Raw genomic sequence first — 22,680 nt, 5'->3', positions numbered from 1 at the left:
ATTGGCAACCTTTACCTGGACAGATCCCAAAGAGTGAAGAAAAACCAAGGCAGAAAGCTATGGGATGAATTTGACGGAGAAGCTCAGACAGACTTACTGGAGAATTTAACTTTAAATGATCGGCTATAAAACTCGCATACACAACCTGGCTAAAGTACTCATGGAGAGTTCTTGTTAACCAGCACACAGGCCATATTCATTCCTCTAAACGTATCAGGGTTTTAATTTTCTTTTTAATGTTTATATATTTTTGAGAGAGCAAGAGACAGAGTGTGAGCGAGAGAGAGGCAGAGAGAGAGGGAGACACAGAATCTGAAGCAGGCTCCAGGCTCTGAGCCGTCAGCACAGAGCCTGACGTGGGGCTCAAACTCACGGAGTGGGAGATCATGACCTGAGCCAAACTCAAAAGCTCAACCTACTGAGCCACCTAGGCACCCCTAAACGTATCAGGTTTAATACCAGGATCGAACAAGACTATCATTAAATTAACTACTTGAGCTATCTCTTGGACCCTTTTACTTTCAGTGAGGAATAGTTTTAGGCACTCATTTCAGGGCTGTCACAGGAAGGTTAAAAGATAAAAAAGATATCATCCAAGAAGTCTTTGTGTCTTGTAAAAATTCTGTCTGTATCCAAAAGACTGTATCTTCCTTTCTCCATGATTATCAGAAACAACAGAGATGTTATTTGTAGGTCAGTTTAGAAACTCTAAGATATAGAATGATCAGTATGTATCTAGAAGCCACTTTAGTCTTGCTATTGATCTGTCACTACTTTCTGTAAAGATAGATTTCTATCTATTGCTAATTTCCCATTAGTATGGGACTCACAAATCTCACCAGGTCCACTGCAAAATAATGTGGGGAATGAACAACTTACCTGGGATTTGTTCATTTTCTGCTGTCTTGGAAAAGTGTAGACAACTCTGGTGATGTGCTGAGTTACAAGAGGAATGAGTTCATAAAAGAGCTGGCCTGCCTGGTGGCTCCTGAATGCTCCTCCCCTATAAAACTATACAACCCAATAGATTCGAAGAGCGTCAGTGCCTTTCACCTTCAGAAAGGACAGCAGATGCTCAAAGAACAACTGTCTAATAGGACTCTGACATAATCATGTAATGGCTGCTGGGCATAAAAGTTTTCACTGGGAAAACCTAAATATTTGCTTCCTGGGGATTTTTAACAGTTTAAAGCTCTCTTGATGTTCACAAAAAATTTTTAAATTAAAAAGTAGGTTTAAACAAAACATTATACTCAGTGAAGTAACATTAAGTCTTCACCAAAACTGCTACAAAAAATACTCCCAACCTGGGGCACCTGGGTGGCTCAGTTAAGCCTGCATTCTTGTTCAGGTCAAGATCTCATGGATGGTGGGATGGAGCAAGCCCCACATCAGGCTCTGCGTTGACAGTGTTGAACCGGCTTGGGATTCTCTCTCCCTCTTTCTCTGCTTCTTCTGGGTTCTCGCACTCGCTCGCTCGCTCTCTCCCCAAAATGAGTAAACTTAAAAAAATACTCCTGATTAAACTGTTTATCAATTTCCCCACTGTTACTAAACCTTTGATTACTGATTACACAGAAAACGATAAAAAGCAATGCTTTAATGAAAGGTCTATGTTTTCATTTCTTGATCCTGGTTGCCGTTTCTCAAAAGGATCTTTTTAAAAGTAATCTGCCTTTCCTCGTGTGGAAAAGCAGGCAGTCTCTCTGGAGTCGGGAGACACAACTTCCAGTCTTCGCCACTAACAAACTGTGATTCTGAGTAAGTCAGTAACCTTCGAGAAGAAAAACAAACAAACAAACAAACAATGTTTCTATTCAATGAGACAAAAAGTAAGGGATTCTTGGAGATCCTTCCCTAATGCCGGACTGAGTAACACCACACCTCAAGAAGCAGTCACCGACCCGACTTGGAGAGCCGCTCAGACTCCAGGAAGGATACAAGGAGAACCAAGAGGCGGGGCGGTAACCGAGTCAGCCCAGGCAGGGGCGCCCGTCTTCCCGGACCACCCCGCCTCCACCCGACGCGCTCGCGCCCCCCTCCCGGCCGCAGCCCCGGTCTCTCCCACCGCCTCCGGGCACACGCCCTCCTCCCGCGGCCTCCAGAACCGGGCCCGCGAACGGCCCCGGCCGCTCCGGCAGGGACTGAGCACCGGGGCGCCCGACCTCGAGTGCTGATGGACACGTCCCCAGCCCGCCGTCACCGGTCCACGGACCTCCTCCACACGATCGGGCACCGACCACCAGGGCACAGACTCCCGGGCACAAGGCGCCCCCATTGGCCCTCGTCCAATCGCCCCAAGCTCACCTATCGATCCCTGCGCATGAAGCCCCAGAAAAGGTCAGAGACACGGCGGGTGCAGAACGCCCCCTCCCAGCGAGAACTGAGTTAAACGGAAGGAAAAAAAGAAACAGGACGGAAGTGCAGAGAGGCAGAAGGCGGTACTAGGCAAGCGCAGAACCGGACAGTGGGAGCATTCCGCGCTGAAAGCCAGAGCTACCGCTCCTTTAGACTGCGTGAGCGGCTACGGACTTTAGCGGAGAGCTTCGAGTCTTTATCTAGCGTGAGAAGGTTGGGGCGCTTGACATAGTTACACAAACTGTCAGATCGCGTCAGGGACTCCCCAAAAGTTGCAGATTACATCCGAGATCTACGTGCACCCAGTGTGTAATTTAGACACACAAGTGTCAGGAATAGGAACCTGCTTGTCGACTTCACTTTTTTAAATACTAGGATTTAAAAAAAGATTCCATCAAGCAATAAAAGAATTTTTAAAATAAAAAAATGTATCTGACACCGTCAGCGATTCTCTCTGGAAATAAAAAGCCAGGGGACGAGGGTGGCATCAAGCAAGGTAGTTCATCAAAATCATGAAAGCAATGAACGAAAATCGTAGATAAATCAGAAAATCGACAGTCCAAAAGAAAATGTCTTTATTCGTCTACATAATCCCATTCTTTCTTCTAGGACACTAACATTACTTGAAGAAATGGAGATAGACCCTTTCACTGAAACTCAATATACTGTGACAAATTCCACCAACACTGTCAACCAACTTTTGTACATACTTTTTTCTCTTTGATTTTTGTGTACTTTAATAGGTACTTTACAAAAGCATTCGTAACTTCATCTGTAATACATGAAAATCGAAACTGACAACATTTCGAAAAGAAAACTTCCTAGGAAATATCAACACGTATAATATTGCTCCACTACAAGTAGTCTGGCATCTGCTTCGTGGAAACATGGCCATGATTAAGAGTGTTTTTTTGAATGTAGTCTAATAAATACAGCATTTCAAGGCAATGAGAAATGAATGGAATATTCCAAACAGCAAGTCATTCCCAACAGTTTGGAATAGTCTTAGGTACTTAGTTCACACAGGGCATAATTCACAGGGATTCAAGATTTGAAATGTGTAAAATAAACCACTAGGAAAATAAAGGTGACAAGCTGTGACACCAAAAATAAAAACCATAAATTTAGTATCCGATGCGTTTTAGTATTAGCAATAACAAATAGTTCAGCTCTATTTTAAGTTAAAAGCAAATAAACAAGGAAATATACTTTTAATATTTGAAAGAGGGGCGCCTGGGTGGCGCAGTCGGTTAAGCGTCCGACTTCAGCCAGGTCACGATCTCGCGGTCCGTGAGTTCGAGCCCCGCGTCGGGCTCTGGGCTGATGGCTCGGAGCCTGGAGCCTGTTTCCGATTCTGTGTCTCCCTCTCTCTCTGCCCCTCCCCCGTTCATGCTCTGTCTCTCTCTGTCCCAAAAATAAATAAACGTTGAAAAAAAAAATTAAAAAAAAAAAATATTTGAAAGAAAAGATATGTTAATTAATAAAGAGATCTTTAAGTCAATAGAAACGTGAATCCGGCTACATAACTAAGCACTCATGATAAAAAAGAAAATGACAATGAATGACAAATGTATGTAAAAGTCTATTATGAGAATTTAAAAGAATGCAAATGTTTAAGTAAAAACATGTAACCTATCATTTATTGAGAGAAAATTTTTTCATTTTACTTCTATACACAAAAGTTCACTCTGGTGTAGTTTCAGGTATTGTGACAAATGCGGAGATCTGTGTAACCACCACCACAGCCAAAATCCAAAACTATTTCACCAAAGCCCTCCTTAGGAATGGATAACCCTGTGAATAAGAATCCTATGACGTCGGACAAACTGGGTGAGTTTCAGGACTCCTCAAGGTGGATGACAGTATAACTCAAAAACTGCACAATAAAAAAAATTTAATCCCTGTTACGGGACACAGGGAAACAAATTTCCTTGTGACAACCAAAAGGGATAAACCATCCTTGGCCTCCAAATTCCAAAGCTAAATATTATTGTAGTCTACAAAAACTCTACAGGTTTCTGTAAATACAAAACAGGCACACATACTGGAGGCCTGCCTGCGAAACAAGCACTACCTACCCACTGCGACAAGGTGGCTGTAGTTCTCCAGCATCACGTCCCTGTACAGGGTCCTCTGAGCAGGGTCCAGGCGCTGCCACTCCTCCTCAGTGAAGCCCACAGTCACATCCCCGAATGACAATAATCCCTGCAAAAGCACATTGTGCTCAGTCTCAAGTAGTCAGAATCAGGAAATATGAAAAAAAAAAAAAAAAAAGATGTTCAAAGACAAATTCTTACATGTTTTGCTGTTGAAAACTGACCAGATAATGTTACTAACCTCTACTATATATATATATATATATATATATATATATATATATATATATACACACCTTGTTTTGTGTTAGACTTTGCGAGTAAAAAAGAGATTAGAGTAGAAATACCACTGACGAATCAATTTATTCTTTAATGCAAAAGATCTGAGTGCACACATGTACTTGGAACTGCCCTGGTTCTGACAATTCCAAGTGGAATAAAATACTCTTTCTCATCTCAAAGAAGATATTCTCATAAGGAAACCCGCAAAGACATACCTGCCACAGGAATTAAAGAATCCACACCTAAGAAGACATTACGTTTATACATCAGGCTGATCCTTGGCACAAAGAGAGCCTACCACCATCAAACAATAAATAAGTAAGAAGAAACAAAAACAGTAAGAAAATACAGCAAACATTGCAGACTGGGGAGAATCTGATTTCCAAGCGACCACATGATTAAATTCAAATGCCCAATGTTTAATCAAAAAATCACAAGGCATACAAGAAAACAGGAAAACATGTAACCATATAAAACTCCTAAAAAAAAAAAACAACAGAGGTGCTAATGAGCTCCTTGACATAGGTCTTGGCAATGGTTTTAGGTTTGACTCCAAAAGCAAAAAAACAACACAAGAAGAAATAAATAGGAGTACATCATAACTAAAATGTTTTGCACACCAAAGAAAATCATCAACAAAAATAGAAAGGAAACCTACTGAACACAGAAAATATTCCTGAGTCCTGTATCTCATAAGGGACTAATATTCAAAATGTATAAAGAACTCACATAACTCACTTGCAAAAAAAATATGAATACACAATTGTTCAGAGAAGACATACATGCCCATAAAAAAGACGCTCAACATCATTCATCATTAGGGAGAGGCAAATCAAAACCACAATGATATTACCTCCTACCTGTTAGAATGGCTACCAAAAACACAAGGAGGAACAAGTGTTAACAAGGATGCAGACAAAAGGGAATGCTGGGCACTGCGCATCGGAATGTAAACTGGTGCTATGGAAAACAGTATGGAGGCTCTCCAGACAATTAAAAGTAGAACTACCATATGATCCAGCCATTCCACTTCCCAATATTTACCCACCCCTCCAAAAAAAATAAAAACATTAACTCAAAAAGATACATACACCCCATGTTTACAGCAGCATTATTTACAATATCCAAGATATGGACACAACCTAACTGTCCACTGATGGATGAATGCATAAAGAAATTGTGGTATGTATATACAACGGAATATGATTCAGCCATGAAAAAGAATGAAACCTTGCCATTTGCAACAACATGGATGGACTTTATGGCATGATGCTAAGTGAAATAAGTCAGAAAGAGAAAGACAAGTAAGTACCATGTGATCTCTCTTACATGTGGAATCTTTAAAAAACAAAAACAAAAAACAAGCTCATACAGAGAACAACTGGGGGGGGCGGGAAATGGGTGAATCCTTTTCTAGTTTAAAAAACTGTCTTCAAGAGAACAAAGAAACTACAATATCTTTTATGAACATGGATGTAAAAAGTCCTCAACAAAATATTTCCAAACAGAATTCACCAGCATAGTAAAAGGATTATTACATATCACAGAGCTATAGTAATCAAAACATATGGTACTGGCACGAAAATAGACACAAAAATCAATGGAACAGAATCGAGACCTCAGAAGGAAACCAATACCTACATGGTCAATTAATCTATGACAAAGGAAGCAAGAATAAACTTTGTGAAATAGACAGTCTCTTCAATAAATGGGGCTGGGAAAACTGGACAGCTACATGCAAAAGAATTAAACTGGACCACTTTCTTACACTATACACAAAAAAGAAACTCAAAAGGGATTAAAGACCTAAATGTCACCCCCAAGTCATAAAACTCCTAGAAGACAACTACACCGAGTAACTTCTTTGACATGGGCCATAGAAACATTTTTCTAGATATGTCTCCTCAGGCAAGGGAAGTAACAGCAAAAATTAACTGTTGCAACTACACCAAAATAAAAAGCTTTTGCACAAAGAAAACCATCAACAAAACAAAAAGGCAACCCAGTGAATGGGAGGAAATATCTGAAAATGATATATCTAACAAAGAGGTTAATAACCAAAACATATGAAGAGCTTATACACCTGATTAAAGCAGACATCCAGGGGCACCTGGGTGGCTCAGTCAGCTAAGCATCCAACTTTGGCTCAGGTCACGATCTCACGGTTCGTGGGTTCGAGTCCCACATTGAGCTTTGTGCTGACAGCTTGGAGCCTGGAGCCTACTTCAGGTTCTGTGTCTCCCTCTCTCTCTGCCCCTCCCCTGCTCCTGCTCTCTGTAACCCTCTCTCTCAGACACAGGAAAACATGTTCAACGTCCCTCATCATCAGAGAAATGCAAATCAAAACCACAATGAGGTATCACCTCACACCTGTCAGAATGGCTAGTATCAAAAAGAAATAACAAATGTTGGCGAGGATGTGGAGAAAAATGTAAATTTTTAGTGGGAATGGAACCGGTGCAATCACTGTGGAAAACAGTACGGAGGTTTCTCAAAAAAGTAAAAATGGAAATACCATATGACCCAGTAGTTCCACTACCGTGCATTTAGCCAAAGTAAATAACACACTTAATTGGAAAAGACACATACACCCCTATGTTTACTGCAGTATTATTTACAATACCCAAGATATGGAAGCAACCCAAGTGTCCACTGATACATGAAGGAATAGAGAAGATTTGGTATATATACACAATGCAATATTACATAGGCATTAAAAAGAATGAGATCTTGGCATTTGGGACAAAATGGATGGACCTAAAAGGTATTATGCTAAGTGAAATAAGTCAGACAGAAAAAGAAAAATACCACATGATTTCACTTCCATGTGGAATCTAAAAAACAAAACAAATGAACAAAGAAACAAAAAAGAGACCCATAAATACTGAGAACAACTGTTAGTTGCTAAGGGAAGGTGTTGGTAGAGGGGTGAAACAGAGAAAGAGGATTAAGAGTTACAGCCTTCCAGTTACTAAATAAATCATGGAGATGAAAAGTACAGAACAGCAAATAAAGTCAGTAATATTGTAACAACATATGGCAACAGCTGGTGACTACACTTATTGTGGTAAGCACTAATGTATACAATTGTTGAATCAGTATGCTGTACACCTTACACTAATAAAATTGTATGTTAATTATATTTCAATTAAAAAATAAAATAAAATAGGGGCACCTGGGTACCTCAGTCAGTTGAGCAACCCATTCTTGTATTTGGCTCAGGTCATGATCCCAGGGTCATGAGATCAAGCCCCATGTCACACTCCACACTGGACATGGAGCCTGTCTAAGAGTCTGTCTTTCCGTTTTCCTCTTCCCTGCTCACACCCACACTCACTGTCTCTCTAAAAAATTAATAACATTTAATTTACTTTAAGTTTTCAAAAAGGATTATACACCATGACCAAGTAGATCCATTCCTGGAATGCAAGGATGGTTCAACATACAAAAATCGATTAATATAATATACCACATCAATACAATGAAGGGATAAAAAAACCACATGACAATCTCAAGTGATGCAGAAAAAGCATGTGACAAAGTTCAACAATCTTTCATGGTAACAGCACTCAACAAAAGAAGGGAACTACTTCCACATAGTAAAATCCATGTATGGAAAGAAAGAAAGAAAGAAAGAAAGAAAGAAAGAAAGAAAGAAAGAAAGAAAGAAAGAAAGAAAGGAAGGAAACACAGAAAAATTATTCTCAATGGTGAGAAGGTAGAAAGCTATTCCTCTCAGATCAGGAGTAAGGTCAGGATGCCTGCTTTCACCACTTGTCTTCAACACAGGACTGGATGTTCTAGTCAGAGCATTAGACAAGAAAAAGAAATAAAAAGCATCTAAATTAGAAAGGAAAAAGTAAAAGCATCTGTGCAAATGAAATAATATTACATGTAGAAAAATCTAAAGACTCCACAAAAAAAGCGGCTGCATCAACTAAATGAATTCAGCAAAGTAGCAAGATACATCAACACACAAAAATCAGTTGCATTTCTATATAGGAACAATGAACGATCTGAAAAGGAAATTACAAAACCAATTCCACTTACCAAAGCATCAAACAAAATCTTAGGAATTACTGTGACCAAAGATGTAAAAGATCTGCACAATAAAAACCACAAAATAGTGCTGAAGGCATTAAAGAAGGCATTAATAAATGGAAACACATCCCATGTTCCTGGATTAGGCAACTTCTTGTTAAAATGTCAATACTACTCAAAGTGATGTACAGCTTCAATGAAATCCTTAGCAAAATCCCAATGACGTTTTTTGCAGAAATTAAAAAAACCCATCCTAAAATTCAAAGAAACCAGACTATCCACAACAATCCTGAAAAACAACAAAACTGGAAGACTTACACTTCCTGATTTCAAAACTTAGTACAAAGCCACAGCAATCAAAACAGGATGGTACCAGCATAAAAAGGGACAAATAAGACCAATGGAATAGAAAAAAGAGTCCAGAAATAAACACTCACACATCTTGTCAAATGATTTTTGACAAGGCTGTCAAGACCACTCAATGCGAAAATGACACCTTTTTATCAAATGGCACTAGAAAAACTGGATAGCCACATGTAAAAGAATAAAGTTGGACCCTTAACCTAACACCATAGACAAAAATCAACTCACACCAAGTACCTAAATTTAAGTTCTAAAACAATAAAACTTAGAAGAAAACATAGTACAAAAGATACACAACACCGGATTTGGCAATGACTTCCTGGATATGACATCAAAGGCATGGGTAACAAAGAAGAAACGGACACACTTGTCATGAAAATTGTAATGTTCACATCAAAAGATACTATCCACAGAGTTAAAAGTTAATCGACAGAACAGGAGAAAATATTTATAATTCATATATCTGATAAGAGATTAATATCCAGAATATAAGAGAACTCCTAAAATTCAGCAACAACAACAAAAAACCCAAACAACCTAATTCAAAAATGGGCAATGGACTTGAACAGATATTTCTCCAATGAGGATATACAAATGGCCAATAAACGCAAGAAAATATACTAAACATCATGAATCATTAAGGAAATACAAGACAAAGGTACAGTAAGATCCCACCTCACACCCATTAAGATTGCTACTACCAAAAAAAGAAAAAGCAACTGTTGGCAAGGATGGAGAGGAAATGGAACTCCCATCCTCTGCTGCTGACTGCTTAGAGTGTAAAGCGGTACAACCATTGTAAAAACAGGATGGAGCTTCCTCAAAATTAAAACTAGAATTACCTTACGGCCCAGCAATTTTCCTTCGAGGTATATACCCAAGAGTAGGTCTCAACCACATGTCTCAACCACTCGTGTTCACGGCAGCATCATTATTCACAATAGTGGAAACATGGAAGCAACTCAAGTGTCCATGGACAGGTGAATGGACAAGCATAATGTGCATATACGTACAATGGGATATTACTCAGCCTTAAAAATGGAAAAAACCCTGCAATACGCTACAACATGGATGAATCTTGAGGACGTAATGCTAAGCGAAATAAGCCAGTCACAAAAGGACAAAGACTACAGGATTTCACTAATACGAGGTACTCAGAGTAGTCAAAATTAGAGAAACAGGAAGTTGTAACAGTGGTTTCCAGCACCTAGAGGTAGGGGAGATTGGGGAGTTATTGTTTAATAGGTATAGGATTTCAGTTTTTACAAGATGTAAAGAGTACGGGGATGAACGGTAGCGACATTTGCCCAACGATGTGAATGTATCTAATACCACTGAAGCGGCTCCCGTCACCTCCCAGAAGGCGTTACGCGGTTACCATGGTGACGGGACACTGACCACCGGTGGCTGGGAGGACGAAGACGGACCCGAGTGGAGAAGAACGAGGTCCCCCCCCCCCCCGGAGAGAAGCGACCACCCACGAGCGCCCCCGGGCCAGTTTCCGCCGGTCTTACTGAGGCCTCGGGCGACCCTTTACCTCGGAGACGAAAACACGAACCTTCGCCGGGTGACAAGCGCGGGGACGCGCTGGTTCGCATTCGATGCATACAGACGGAGCAGGACTCACCCCGCGCTCAGGCAGCGAGCCGTTTCCTCCTTCACCGGCCCCTCCCGCGCGGGGCCTCCGTCCCACGGGTCACCCACATTCAACCACAGCCACCCGGGGGCTCGACCATCGCGTCCTCTCCGCCTGCGCCTCGGCACTCGGCAACTGAAGCATCCGGGACCCTCTTCTCCCGAGGCCGCCGACGCGAACTACCGAGACGGGCGCAGTGCACATGCGCAGAAGGCCCAGAGCGGCTCATGTGGCCGACCCGCTCGTGCAGGCCTTTTCCCAAATCCCTGGCGCAACCTTGTTGGGAATCAGGCATCAGGCTTAGGAGACGTTGGGTACGACTGCCCGATTTAGCAAATAAGGTACAAGCAGGAGACACTGATAATACAGTCTGACTCATTGTTTATCTGAAATGAGTATCTAAATACACACCTCTTTCATTAATTGTTTCCTTAATGAATTGGCTCTCCTAGCCGTTCCATCTTTTGTAGAATGCACCTGCAGAATTTCTTCCAGGGACAGTCTGTGTTCCATTTATGTTAGAACATAACTTCGACAGTAGTCATCCCTGTCTTATTTCGTTCTTCGTCCTTTGAGACGTTCATTGATGAGAAAGCATGCTCGATTTAGCATTATGAGTGGTCAGGATTCACCAGACTCAGCCCATCCTTAAATTATTAGGGAAATATAATTGAAAACAAAATCTTGGGGCGCTTGGGTTTCTCAGTCGGTGAAGCATGGGACTTTGCCTCAGGTCATGATGTCACAGTTCATGAGTTGGAGGCCCAAGGCCCGGCTCTGTGCTGACACCTCAGAGCCTGGAGCCTGCTTGGGATTCTGTGTCTCCCTCTCTCTCTGCTTCTCCCCCACTTACGCTCCGTCTCTCAAAAATAAATAAATGTTGAAAAAATTTTTAAAAATCCTCTCTGAACCTAGAAAACTTAACCACTCAGGCAGAAGACAAAGAAAACAATCTTATCATTGAATGGCGGGATATATCTCAAAGACAATCCAAGGACAGAAAGAAATCTCACCCTTTTTTATAGCCAAGTAGATACATCCCATCACATAAATGTTGCAAAAATAAACAATAACTAATTCTCAAGTAGGAGGATTTCACAGCATCCTTTATCACACATTGTTTGCCCTAAATTTGCCTGGTAATTGGGATGACCACCTGTGTTAGTTTATTGGTTTTACAAGTTAAAAAAACAAGCTTCTCCTATCTTTATGACAGGAGGTAGTTTTGCAACTTGGATCAAGACCCCAACCACCAAAGTTTAGGCTTCTACCCTCTCACAGACTCTGGGAGACAGAAGTGCCAGCTCCCTATTACATTTCAAACAGATGGTTCTGAGGTCCTTGGGAAAGACATTCTAGGCTGTAAAACTGCCAAGAGACATTTAAGAAGATTTGTGGTTCATTCTCAAAAGCGCAAAGAATTTACAACTTTAGAAAGAAAATAATCTACAAGGAGGGATGTCTCTTCATTTTTAGCAGAATATTAAGCCTCTTATTTTTCATTTGTATATGCCCTTACACCACTCTTACCACTTACGGTTAATGTCGAACCGAAGGTCCTAGAAAGGGAAATTAGGCAATAAAATGGAATAAAAGTCATCCAGATTGGAAATAAAGTGGTAAAATGACATGAGCTTCTATGTAGAATATACTTAGGAACGTGACAACAAACATCAGAACTAATCAATGATTGCAACACGTTTGCAGGATACAAGATCAATACATTAACAGCAAATGAATTTGTACACAATAGCACTGAACAATCCACAAACAAACAAACAAAAAGTTCTTAGAAATGAATTTAACAGGGGTGCCTGAGTTGCTCAGTTGAAAGCATCCAACTTTGGCTCAGGTCATCATCTCACAGGTTTGTGAGTTCAAGCCCCACATGGGGATCTCTGCTGTCAGTGCAGAGTCCACTCTAGATCCTCTGTCTGCCCACCCCCCACCCTTGCTCTCACTTCTCTCTCTCTCAAAAATAAATAAGCATTAAAAAAAAAAAGAAATGAACAAAAAGGAGCATAAGACTTCTACAATTAAAGTTGCACGGTTTGTACAAGATTTGTATAATAAAAATTCCAGTGAAAGATTTTGGAGATCTAAATAAACGGGAAATCAGGAGAGAGGTCAACAAGATGTTAAAAATGAAGTTCCCGTCCTTGTTCCTTCACAGAAACACCAATTTAACAACCACCCGTAGATAAAAATACCTTCAGAGGATCTCCAGAATCTAGATGAGAGGTTAAAGCACATTGGTGGAGCACACAAACAACAAAAAAGACATAATTGAAAAGAGTGAGAACAACAGTCTCGCTATACCCTCATCACTCCTCCCCAAAACCCACACAGTGCAGCACTCAAAGAGATCCCCTCAGTCCATAAGTTCTCCTGTAGGAAAAAAGAGAGCAAAGTGGGGATCCAAGTTCGGTGTAGAGCCAGCACTGGGTCCATTCACCCCCAGACCCAGCCAACCAGTCCACTCAGAATATCTCGTCATGCTGACTTGTATAGGGCTTTTATTGACGATGCCAAGTCTGTAATGACTAGAAAAAGTAACCACTTCTTCAAATGTACAGACACCAACACAAGGCTATAAGGACCACAAAAAATTAGGGAAACATGCCACCACCAAAGGAACAAAATAAAGCTCCAGTAACAAACTCTCAATCAATAAGAATAATTCAAAATAATCATCTTCAAGAAGCTCAGTACAAGAGAACAGAGAGAGAGAGATAGCCAAATGAGATCATGGAAAACAACAAACGAACAAAATGAGAACTTGAAGAAAGTGATAGAAACCACAACAAAGCACCAAACTGAAATTCTGGAGCCAAAGAATACAAAGATTGTAGTGAAAAACTTCAGTAGAAATCTTCAAAAATAGACACAATCAAGCAGAAGAAAAAAAATCAGTGAACTCAAAGACAGGTCATTTAAAAATATCCAGAGGAGCATAAAGGAAAAAAAAATTTTTTTTTACGATTGAAGAAAGCCTATAGGACCTATGGAATACTATCAACTAAATCAACATACACGTAATGGGAGTCCCAAAAGACAAGGGAAAGAAAGAAGCAAATGTATTTGTGTGTCCAAGAATGAGAAATAAATGTGACAAAAATTCATGGAAGGGGCAGCATTTTGTCCTTACTGGAACAGACACTCTGGATATAGACTTGCCTTCCTTGCACACAATGCTTCTGCCAAAACAACCATCTGTGGGCTAACAGAATATCCCACTGTCATGGGATTCCACACTGTGTTGCTTCTGATCAAGGAACCCACTTCACAGAAGAAGTAGAGAAGCAATGGACCCAGGGCTCATGAAATTCACTCATCTTATCACCTGTTCTACCATCCCGAAGAAGCCAGCTTGATTGAATGTCAGAATAACTTTCTGAAAATGCACAGTGCCACTGGGTGGCAATACGGTACAGAGCTCGGGCAAGTTCTCCAGAAGGCTGTATATGCTCTGAATCGGTGTCCAGTATATGGTGATATTTCTCCCATTGCCAGGATTCACAGGTCCATGAATCACAGGGAGGAAATGGGATTGGCAGCATTATTACCCCTAGTGTCCAGTAGCAAAATTTTTGTTTCCTGTCCACAAGACCTCTGGTTCTGCTGGCCTAGAAATATTAGTTCCAAATGGAGGAATGCTTCCACCAGGAGACGCAACAATGATTCCACTGAACTGGAAGTTAGGATTGTCACCTGGCGAATTTGGGCTCCCCATGCCTTCAAATCAACAGGCAGAGAAGGGAGATACTGTGCTGAGGCGATTGATCCTACTAAGAAGAAACTGGACTACTACCACACATTGGGGATCAGGAAAAGTGTGTCTAGAATACAGGAGATCCCTTGAGGCATCTCATAGTACTAGCATGACCTGTGATTAAAATCAATGGAAAACTACAACAACCCAATTCAGGAAAGACTACTAGTGGCCCAGACCCTTCAGGAAGGAAGGTCTGGATCACCCCACCAGGTAAAGAACCATGACCAGCTGAGGTTCTTGCTGAGGGTAAAAGAAATAAACATAGTCATGAAAGATCATAATACATACCACCTGTGACTGCATGAGCAGTTACAGAAATAAGGACTGTAATTGTCAGAGGAGTATTTCTTCTTTATTTCATTAATATGTGTGTGCCCATACCTTAAGTATACGTACTTAATGTACATATAGGTATATATTAAATATTTACTTAACACTTAGTATAACATATACTTAAAATATACTGGGTATATATATTAAGCAGGTATCTTTGTTTACTTCCTTCTCTTATCCCTGTATCTATAATATATGGTGTACTGATTTTATATCATAGTATTTAAGTACTGTTAACTTAAATCATACTATTTAAGTTATGGGTTATCAAGGAAAAAAGTAAATAAACATCACTGAAGGACTTTGCATCCTCTTTCAGGGATAGGTTTAATGGTTTTTAATTGTACCCTGGAGATAGTTGTATAATGTTAGATGGAGGAAATATGACTTTGTTATTGTCTTTATTTGGAGATTAAACATGGGATATGGTATTAGAAACCAAGATCTGGGCACTACGTGTGCATGTTCCTTCCAGGACTCTGGTGCGCTTATATTGTGTCAGCTGACACAAAAAGGATATATTTTGTGTATACTAGCATGTGTATATAAACATACAGGGAAGGGGCACCAGGGTGGCTCAGTCAGTTAAGCATCCAACTTCGGCTCAGGACATGCATGACTTCATGATTTGAGTTCGAACCCCATATCATTCTCTGTGCTGAAAGCTCAGACTCATTTTTGACAGCACAATAAATAAACATTTTCAAAAAATAAAAAGAAAACATACAGGGAGAGGGGCAGAGGGAGACAAAGAATCTCAAGCAAGCTCCATGGTCAGCATGGAGCCCAATGCAGGGCTCAATCCCTCGACCCTGAAATCATGACCCAAGCCAAAAGCAATAGTAAAACACTCAACCAAGCCATCCAGGTGCCCCTCATAAAGATCTTCTGCTCCTCTCCAGGACCTTCTTACATTATCTCCCCTTGCTTCTAGATCTGTAACTGGACATAAGTCCCAGTAGATGTCAAAGAGTACAAACTGCAACCCATAAAGAAGTGTGATACACACTAAAATAAATGTATAATTTTATATTAACAGAAACCTGGGGAATATGTTTGGGATCAGAATGGAAAGAATATAAGGTCAGATCGGCTGAATTTATTGACACGGGCCCACTAAATTGATATTCTGGACTGAATATTTAGCTTGAGGGGCTAGTCATGTCTCTTGTTTGATTTGGTTGACCTACTGCACTAAAGCAGTTGAAATGCCCAAACTTCCTTGATATACCGTAGAGAAAACTATGCAAAGGCTCAGGAAGATGAGAATGTTAAAGTGGATTTCTGTAAGGGCTGCTTACCGACCTCAGAAGGTCCAGAGGACATGTCTTTTACCAGGCAAGCCCCAGAATCCTTCAAGAGCCTTTGTGGTTGCTCTTCTCTATGAATCAGAAATTACAGGGAGAATTGCTACCTTCAAATGGGGATGTGTAAGTCCAATGAGGATGCTGAGGTGCCAGGGTGGCAGGGGCGACACGTGGCACTTAATCATCAAAAACATGGACATGGTTACTGTTAGGGACAGTGGAGCCAAAGCAGTAAGCAAAATAGTTCGGCTTGCAGATATTTGGTGTTTACTAGTTGATCATGGTGTAAGCAGAAATAAAATAGATGGGAAGTCCACTATAGTCTTCATCTAAGTGGAAAACCTGCAGGCGTAATGAGCAGAAGTCTGACCTGAATCACCAAAGGAGTCATACCCTCTCAATCAACGTCCAGCCTTGAGCCGGTTTACAGACTCAGAGCATCCCTTCAGAAGAGGAGTCTCCAGGTCTTCTTGAGGAAAAACCCAGTAATGCCAAAAATGTATACTGTTAATCTATCTCCCAGCATTTCCCAGAGGAACAGCCAGCCATTTACCAATCTGAGTAGGCATTTGGGCGGGTGGGTAGGGGGAATCAGACTTTTCAAGATTCCCAAACACTGGCTTTCAGCTGATGTTAATGCCTAGTGACCCAAAAAGTCGCTTGTAGTGCACTCCCCAGAGAAGGAGCTAATGGGGGTCAAGTGATTGAGGGATTTTAGCTCAGGTCTATCTCACAGTGGGCCCACTGGGCCCAAATCCAAAGGGTCGTTCTTTCTTCAACTGTGGAACACATAACTGGAATAGAGACACCAGAAATTTTCAGAATTCCCACACTGGTTCCTTGACCCTTCAAGTGAGAGCTATTATGGCATAAAGACCATATGGAAGTCAGTAAAACTATCTCTATCTACAAAGATACTAAATCAAAAGCAATACTGCATTTTTGGAGGGTTTGCAGATATTAGTGTCAGCCTCAAGGCCTGGAAAGATAGAGCAGTGGTGATTCTGCCTCCATTCAATTACTTATTTGGCCTGCGCAGAAGGTATATTAATCTTACATAATGACAGTGGATGATCATAAATTTAATCAGGTAGTAACTCTGTTTGTAGCTGAGCTTTTAGATGGAGTTTTGTTGCCGGAACAAAGCAACACTTCTCTTGTCACCTGGTGTGAAGCTATTTAGCAGCAAATGTTTTTTATCCCCCTCTACTATACTTATTAGTAAATACCATCATAGCAGTTTGCTTTCTGTTGGCAAGGCCAGGAATACACCTTCACTGTCCAACCTCAGGGGTCTGTCAACTCTTCAGCCCAATATCATAGTCCAGGCTACAGGCTGCTAGATTGTCTTTTTCTTCCACCTGTCTTGTTGATTCATCACTTTGATGATACAATGCTGGTTGAACCTAATGTACAGGAAAGAGAAAATATTCAAGACCTATTGGCAAGTCACTGTGAGCCTGAGGGTGAACTATAATCCCACAAAAATGCAGGGGGCTGCCACCATGGTAAGATTTCTAAGGGTCCAGTGTTGGAGGGCATGCCAAGATAATCTTTCTAGGGTAAAGAAGGAGTTACTCCTTCTACCACAAGGGAAGATGTACAAGCGCTATTGGGCCACCTTGGATTACAGCATGTGCCACGTCTGGGCCTGCTACTCCAAGCCATCTACTAAGTGAACAGAAAAGGTACCAATTTTGAAGAGAGTCCAGAAGAAGTGACTGTTCTGCAATAGATCCAAGCTGCCAAGCAAACTGCCATGCCATTTGGATTGTGTTATCCAGAAGGCCTAATGTTGCTTGAAGTCTCAGTGGATGAGGATCCCGTTAAGAACCTTTGGCAGGCACCTATCCAAGAATCACAGCATATACCCTTAGGATTCTTTAAGCAAAGCCATGCTATTCGCTGTCAACATCTATTCCCCTTTTGACATGTCTGCTAATGGGTCATAGTGGAGACTGAACACCTAACCATGGGCTACCAAGTTACCATGCAACCTGAACCGCCCATCAAGAACTAGGGTGTTGTCTCATCCATCAAGCCATACACTTGGGCGTTCACAGTAGCACTTCATTGTGAAATGAAATGGGATATGCACGATTCATCTCCAGCAGGTCCTGAAAACACAAGTATGCCCGTGACCCCTACTGCTGCTATATACTTCCCTCAATTCACAGCTATAGTCTCATAAGGAGTTCCCTATGACCAGATGACTGAGAAAGAAAGAATTCAGGCTTGAGCTAGATAATTCTGCATGGTATGCATAACTACAACCTCATTCTGAGATGGTCCTGAAAGTCAGTGGTGAAAGGATATCATCCAAGTGGGCAAAAATTTGAGCAGGGCACCTGGTTATTTATTTTGTAGGGAAGGAGAGATGGCCATAGTTATAGGTCTATACTGATTCGTACACATGGGCTAATGGTTTGACTGGATGATCAAGGATTTGGAAGGAGTACATTGGAAAATCTGTGACAAGTTGTTCTGGAGAAGAAGTGTGTGCACAGACTTTTCCAATCTGGCACAGTGTGTAAAGACATTTGTTTAACAATGTGAATGTTCACCAAACTGTAATCTTGTCAGAGTAGGATTTAATAATTAGGTGCAGGGAAGCACATATTCTGTGGACAAGACTCTCCTTCTGTTAGTCAGCCCCTTTCCCCAGCCATTTCTGTCACTGCCAAGTGGGTTCATGAATCAAAGATAGATTCCTGGTAGCAGTGAAGAGATCATGCATGGGGTCAGCAACATGGACTTCTACTCACCAAGGCCAATCTGACAAAAGTTACTATTAAGTTTCCAAACTGCTAACAGAAGAGACCACCAATTAACAACTAACTTGGCACCATTCCCTGCGTGGATCAGGGGCTACTTGATACCAGAGTGATTATATCACATCACTTCCATCACCAAAGGGACCATACTTTGTATATACTGGTGAAGATATTTACTTTGTACATGGATTTGCCTTCCCCGTCTGCAATGCATCTGTCAAAACTAACATCAGTGGATTTATAGAACGCTGAACCCATCACCATGGTATCTCATACACCTCTGTTTTATACCAGGAAACTCATTTCACATGCCCATGGAATCAGTGTTCTTACTCTGTTCCCCATCATTTTGAAGCATCCAGGGTGATACAACATGGAGTGGCCTTTTGAAGACTCAGTTGCAGCACAAGCTAGGTGTCAACACCTTTTTGGGCTTGTGTAATGTCTTCCAAGATGTGATATATGCTTTAAATAAGTGCCCAACATTTGGGCCTGTTTCTCCCGTAGCCACAATTTATGGAGCTGGCATCAAAGAGGTGGAAATGGGAGAACAGCCCTATCATTTTCCTAGAGATCTACTAGCAAACTCCTTGCTTCCAATTCCCTCAGCTTTAGGTTCTGTTGGTCTAGAAGTCCTATTCCAAGATGAAGAATATACCATGAAACACTTCCACTGACCTAGAATCTGAGACTGCTAGCTAGCCACTTTGGTGCTCATAAGCCACTGAATCAACAGGGAGCTGGGTTACTGGAATGGCTGAGTGACTGGTTACTATTAGCGGGAAATTGGTTAGCTTCTACCCAGTGGAAGTAATGGGGAATATGCCTGGATTGCAAGAGATCCTCTAGGCTGCCCCATATTACTTTTGTGTCCTATTATTAAGAGAAGTGAAGGTTTGGGTCAACCCAAAGAACCAAGACAAGCTAGGGTGCTTGCAGAAGACAAAGGGACAACACAGTAGGTATGTACTAGAGGGTCATTATAAATACCAGCTATAACCATGTGATCAATAGCAGAAACAAGGACTGTATGGTTATGAATACTTTTTATTTTTGTTACTTAATTTAAATTCAAGTTAGTTAACATACAGTTGACTTGGCATCAGTGATTTACCTCATATGTGACACCCAGTGTTCATCTTGCAAAGTGCCCTCCTTAATGCCTGTCACCCAGTATTTTTACTACTTTTTAATGTTTATTTATTTTAAGGAACAGAGTGCATTTGTTGGGGAGGGGCAGAGAGAAAGGGAGAGAGAGAAAATCCCAAGCAGGCTCCAGGCTCAGTGTGAGCCTGATGCACAACTCCCATGAGTGCGAGATCAAAACCTGAGGCGATATGGAGTCGGATGCTGACTTGACTGAGCCACCCAGGCGCCCCCTCCTTTATTTTTAAATGACCAATTATGTAAATATTAACCCAATATTTTTTCTTTTATTTCCCTTTCTCGCCCCTGTATCATTTAACATCGTACGTGTTAATAGTAATCAAGTTACAACTTAAAGATGCCAGTATTTAAGTTACAGGGTATCAGTGGATGACTATGAATCAGAAAAATACACATCATCCAAAGAAAGAAAGCAACAAAAACAAGAAAGACTTCGTACCTTCTCCTGAGAAAAGCATAAGCATGTTTTTGGTTGTCTGCAAGATAGTTGATCACGTTAAGTGGAAGCATGACTTTGTTTTGGTTTTATTTGGAGATTAAGTTTAGGGGTTTTTATGGGCTCAATTTGACAAGGGTGAACTGAGGTTGCATGGTAATGTGCCAATGGCTGGGGAAAACTACACTTTCCAAAGTTCCATTTCTTGAACATTTCTACCTAAGGTTCACTACAACAGATTCTTTCACAAGAAGTGAAGCTTCCACCATGTTGAAGTTTGCACCCTATGTCGGGGATGTACTGACTTACTTATGGGTATGAGGCAGTGCCTGGGCTGCCTCCAGGGGCTCCTCCCTGGGGCTGACTCCAGGGCCAGGAAGGTAGGTTTTGCTTTAAGGACCCTGGCTTCTGCACAAGTCCTTTACTGAGAAGGTCAGAGGAAACAGAAACAAACACGGCTTTCAGTCCACCCTTGTAGGTTCCAGCTGTTACTTGTGAGTTCTAGTTTGTTCTTGCTTTCCCACCTCACATCTATCTTCCCTTCTCAACTGCTCCCCACTCCCATCCCGTTACTTTCAAGCTCCAGCATCAGACACGAAAACAAGAGCGTTCCAGGGACTATTTAACAAGGTCCCACAATGCATAAGGTCAAATCCCTGTAACAAATCTGTATCTACATGTCTCCTAATGGTTCTGTTTCTCTGACTGAACTCTGACATTTACATTCTGAACACGCAGTTTAAAAACCTGTGATTTCAAGAATATAATCAAGATTAGTACTTCTGGCTCATGTATTTATAGTCATCATATATTTCCAGTTTCGAACAGTCCTTCGCATGTCTTGTGTATATGATCAACACCTAATGAACTATGTGCTCAGCTTACAAGGAAAGAGTCATATACCCTACGGATCCAAGCAAGCTGAGGATTCCTAGGCTACACCACTACCACCATCACTAACAATCATGTTTCAAACAGCTGTCTGAAGATAGGGCCTGACCTACATGAACAAGCAGTATTAGGGCTTTTGGGTTATACAGCCCTGTATCGCGGTCATTCACACACCTCTGGAAATCTATATAAAATATGATTCAGGTGACAAAAAAAGATACACACAGATTAAAGATGATCATCTGATTTCAAGTGATCTGGGTGACACAGATACTATTGTTGTGAAATATTAACCATCCCATAGTGGCCTAAAACACCCACCATTTTCTTATACCGGAGAATGCAGCAAGGGTATACTAGACAAAACTTTTCCCTGCTCCTTGATGTCTGAGGAAAAGCTGGTTTCACTGAGAGGTGGGCTACAGGCATCTGAAGACTTGCTTGCTACCATGCACAATATATTATCTGGGAGGACAAAGACTGGATATAACAGAACTCCTATGCAAAACCTCCCTGTGTGGCTTGGCTTCTTCTGACACGAAGGTCTCCTGCAGGTGTACCACTCACATGGAGGCTTAGGGCTCCCATTACAAGTATTAATAGCGAACAAGGCAGTGAGTTCTGTGGCCTTCAGGAATAATGCTGGAATCTCTTTCACCAAATATGGGTGCAATTACGGTATTGCCTGCAAAGACTATGTGCAATGGCAAAGAGTTGTTGGGATATCCCACTGGCAGCCTGCTGAAGGTGTACCGGGCCCCTTTGGAGGCAAAGGCAAACTGTGGCTGAGGCTGCTGAAAACAGCACTGGGGAGAATGTACTGGCAAAACCCATAGTAACAACATATGTACTGGTTGCTGCTTACACGAAGGCAGTTATTTCAGGAACAGTGGTGTTGGGTCCCGGACAATTGGCCACAGCACTGAGGATGCGGTGACCCACAGTGACATGCCAACACTATTTCCAGGTTTAAGAACGCAGTAAACTGGAGTACTAAATGGAGAAGAAGCAGTGACAATCACTTCGTCTCTGAACAGGTGGTTACCATGCTTTCAACCGGGACATACAGTACACGGGGGTCCCCTTCTGACAACCCAAATTCTACGTGCCAAAAGTTCATATTCACTCGACTGGAACCTACCATGGGAATGTGCTATAATTAAGTCAATGGGTGCTGTGACCACGGAGAACTCAGGCAATAGTTCTGTGGACTAAGAGAAA

General features: G+C 41.4%; 1 protein-coding gene across 6 annotated transcripts in view; it reads right to left on the bottom strand.

Moving 5' to 3' along the window:
* The window catches only part of LOC124518720 (zinc finger protein 33B-like), an 86,042-nt gene that overhangs the window by 32,796 nt on the left and 30,566 nt on the right, over window positions 1-22,680 (bottom strand). For 2 of the 6 annotated variants that reach the window (XM_047088770.1, XM_047088773.1), the window contains exons 1-2: window positions 10,768-10,873; window positions 4,437-4,563 (exon numbers count right to left, since the gene is read on the bottom strand). The exons of 1 other annotated variant lie outside the window; for it this stretch is intronic. Coding sequence is in view for 3 of the 5 variants with exons in the window: in XM_047088773.1 (XP_046944729.1) it covers window positions 4,437-4,470 (34 nt within the window). In the remaining 2 variants the exon portion in view is untranslated. Of the gene's footprint in view, window positions 1-879; window positions 1,381-4,436; window positions 4,564-10,767; window positions 10,874-22,680 lie in introns of those variants that run through there. 3 more of the 6 variants (XM_047088768.1, XM_047088769.1, XM_047088771.1) reach the window with 2 other exon arrangements.

The sequence above is a fragment of the Lynx rufus genome, unplaced genomic scaffold, assembly GCF_022079265.1.
Source record: "Lynx rufus isolate CCGP_SWC_20201006 ecotype Redwood Valley unplaced genomic scaffold, mLynRuf1.p SCAF_25, whole genome shotgun sequence".
In the NCBI taxonomy this organism is placed as follows: domain Eukaryota; kingdom Metazoa; phylum Chordata; class Mammalia; order Carnivora; family Felidae; genus Lynx; species Lynx rufus.
The sequence above is the reverse complement of the archived record's forward strand: the minus strand, read 5'-3'. Positions and strand labels throughout refer to the sequence as shown.